Source organism: Priapulus caudatus, unplaced genomic scaffold (genome assembly GCF_000485595.1).
Source record: "Priapulus caudatus unplaced genomic scaffold, Priapulus_caudatus-5.0.1 Scaffold1173, whole genome shotgun sequence".
Classification (NCBI taxonomy): domain Eukaryota; kingdom Metazoa; phylum Priapulida; class Priapulimorpha; order Priapulimorphida; family Priapulidae; genus Priapulus; species Priapulus caudatus.
Window position 1 is genome coordinate 32,410 of NW_014578234.1, and position 2,978 is coordinate 35,387.

A 2,978-nucleotide genomic window follows, 5' to 3' on the forward strand; every position below is an offset into this window, starting at 1 on the left:
ATCTATATATATCTATATATATCAATTATATATGTGCGTGTGTTAATATCATATTATAGTCATACCTTCTGCGAAGGAAAATGACCGCTATATGTAATATGTACCTAAAGCCCTAGTAATCTATAGTAAGTAAAACTGCGTGTGAGTGTAATGCATGGGGGTGAATACGTTGTTGTTGGCCTATATTGCCAGAAGATTGGAATTGATGTGCTTAAAGTATATATTCCAAAAGGAATAATATAGGACACTAAAAAAATAGCTCGTTTTATGCTCATTTATTTACTCGCATGTATACATGTTTAAATATAGTATTTATAATCGTAATACGCGCCAATCAATTACGCAAATGGTCGCGTCACACAATGTGTTCGTTTTGCAACGCTGAAGGTTGAATCTTCGCAGGATCATAACGTTCGGAACAGAGTCAGTAGCGCGACTGGCTCTCTGAATTTGATCAAAATTTAAAAAATTTACTTAAAAACCCTAAATCAAAATGCTATAAATATTCGAACGAAAATACCCCGTTCAGTCTAATCAGACCCTACATGTTGTTTATTTCTTACGACTGTCAAAATTAATCCGTCGTCATTTCTATGTTAGATCATACAATTGTGTACCCCCTTCCACCGCCTTGTAATTTGCTCAGGCTACGGCCCTGATCCTACGAAACCAAAAATTGTGTTTGATTTTTAGAGGCCGTTGTCAGCTCGTGAGGCTGCAATATGATAGTTGAGGGGCCCGTGTACACAAGGTAATACATATAAAATGTATACACAATTTTATTCACACGTCAGTTCTTCCACGGTGTCCGCATCCACGGGGCAGTTACAGTCCTTGGCGTTGCACGCCCTGGGTCTCAGTTGGCGTTTGCTATATGGCTTCTTAACACCCGGTGGCACAAACTCTCTCCCGCGCTGGTCTAGACATATGCACGTATCGCGCTCAATAGTCGATATCTGTAAATATATAAATGTACAGATACAAGTATATCAAATATATTACTGTTTCGTCCGTGTTGTGGTACATTTTAGTTTATCTGGTTATGAAACTTATTTTCGTAATAATGAAGTCACAGACGCTCCAGCAACACGCCACTATTATTACACCTATATAATTAAGCGGATGGGAGGATGGTGTCACTAAGCCAAGAATATTGGCAGCTATCCTACTGATGATTATATGATATATTATGTGATAGTATATATATATACATATTATGCATATACATACATATGTATATGCTATGTATATATGATAGCTTTATCGTTATATCGTGCTGACAATCTCACCCTGTAGAGTAAGGTTTTCCCGTCGACATCGCATGCGGAGTACCGCACGGTTGGCGGGTCGCATTGCAGCGTGCCTGCGTCGTCCGTACATCGTGAGTTCACCCTAGACGTCGGACATCGATCTTCGACCGATGCAACCACATTCATCAATGCACGGCAGTCGGACTGGCATGGATCGCCCGTCTGTGCTACCTGTAAATACGTGAACGCGCGTAACAGGACACGAAACGATTCAGTCGCAACTGACACTGTACGTGGATTGCGCGTGAAGAATGAAAGAAAGAGAAGAACGAAGAAGAACGAACAAAGAAAGCAGGTAGCAAGTCTAATATTTGTCCATATATAGATATATATAGATATATAGATATATAGATATATATATATATACTATATATATATAACTATACCCAGATACAATATAAGCAATTTTATTATTGAATCTTTACGACTTTACAAGTTCTCTGTTTCTCTATACTCTCTATACCTCTATACCTCGCTTTTCTATTACCGCGTATGCTGCCATGTTCGTTTATATTAAACCACGTGGGACTATTAAGGGCCCAAAAGTAAAAGTAAAAGCTTTCTACTCACCACCGCAGCACAGATTACAGATAGTAGCACAAGGGTCTTCATCGTGACAGCTCTGCGCAGAAGCGGCCTCCTCGTGTGCCAGAACTAGCGCACCTAACGTTCGCTTGCCACGCACAAATGATGACGCCGTCCGCCGTGCTTGGCTGGATATACTCTTATATAGCTGCTACCTCTGACCTTGTAACTTACATATAGGCAAGAGTATTATTAGCTCTTGATATAGGCTATATTGCAGGCGTATTACGATGCTTGTTGAGGATGCGGGGTTATTATTGATTATATGCATCGATCTGTTTAGCGATGGGAAATATAGATGGTATATTTAGCAGAAATTAGACAAATGAACGAGAATGTTACTGTTGTCGTTGCGGTTGTTAGTATCACTGTATTATTAAGTACACTCATTCATTTCAGGTGCTGACTGGCAGCCGTGCTACGCACATCCTGATCTCTCTCCCCCTTGTGTTATTGCCCTCTACACTGTTTTAGTCAGTGATCTCTATCACTCGCTTCTTCAGCAGCAGTCTCCCAGTTGATGTTCATGTCTGCCAGCTGCTGCTTCATCAATCTCAGCCAGGTAGTAATTGGTCGACCGACTGGCTGATCTACTTTCCAATCTGCTTCACAGAGTGGTAACATGACAGGAGTGTTTGTGAAGAGTCTTATGATGTGTCCAAAAAGTCTAATTCTGTGTGTTTTGATGATTTCGCTCCATTCTGTAAATTTGAGTAGTTCTTTCAGGGCGACGGAACTAATTTTCTGAGGGTATCTGATATTTATGGCCCTCCTTAGAAGGCGGCGTTGAAAAGAGTCGATTCTACCAGCAAGATCTTTAGTTATTGACCATAATTCGGAGTTGTAGAGGAATACAGGCTCTATGAGAGCTGTGAAGAGATGGTACTTCTTTGTGATAGGTATACGATGGTGACGCCATATATTGTCCCAAACATTCATTGCTAATATAGCTTTTTGTTTTCTTTCAATAAGGTCTTTCTCAGTTCCAAGACGACTGCTCAGGTATTTACATTTTTCCAGTTATTGCTTCCCCCTCTTTTAATTGTATACTCCTCGGTTTTGTCTGAGTTACAGGAAAGGTTT

At 40.2% G+C, this 2,978-nt stretch overlaps 1 protein-coding gene across 1 annotated transcript; it reads right to left on the reverse strand.

The window, feature by feature from the left end:
• Nucleotides 1-260: 260 nt before the first annotated feature.
• LOC106815675 lies at nt 261-2,012 on the reverse strand. The gene is made up of 3 exons (XM_014820175.1): nt 1,881-2,012; nt 1,290-1,481; nt 261-956 (listed from the first exon to the last, which is right to left on the reverse strand). The coding sequence occupies exons 1-3, from the start codon at nt 1,920-1,922 to the stop codon at nt 780-782; spliced, it is 411 nt and encodes a 136-aa protein (XP_014675661.1). The 5' UTR covers nt 1,923-2,012; the 3' UTR covers nt 261-779.
• Between the last annotated feature and the right edge of the window lie 966 nt (nt 2,013-2,978).

What these genes read in the sequence shown, in the direction of transcription:
- LOC106815675 (XM_014820175.1), bottom strand. Translation starts at nt 1,922, where the DNA reads ATGAAGACCCTTGTGCTACTATCTGTAATCTGTGCTGCGGTG. An exon ending in CTGTAATCTGTGCTGCGGTG is followed by an intron (nt 1,482 to 1,880) that starts GTGAGTAGAAAG and finishes ACGTATTTACAG; the next exon opens with GTAGCACAGACGGGCGATCC. An exon ending in GGAAAACCTTACTCTACAGG is followed by an intron (nt 957 to 1,289) that starts GTGAGATTGTCA and finishes ATATATTTACAG; the next exon opens with ATATCGACTATTGAGCGCGA.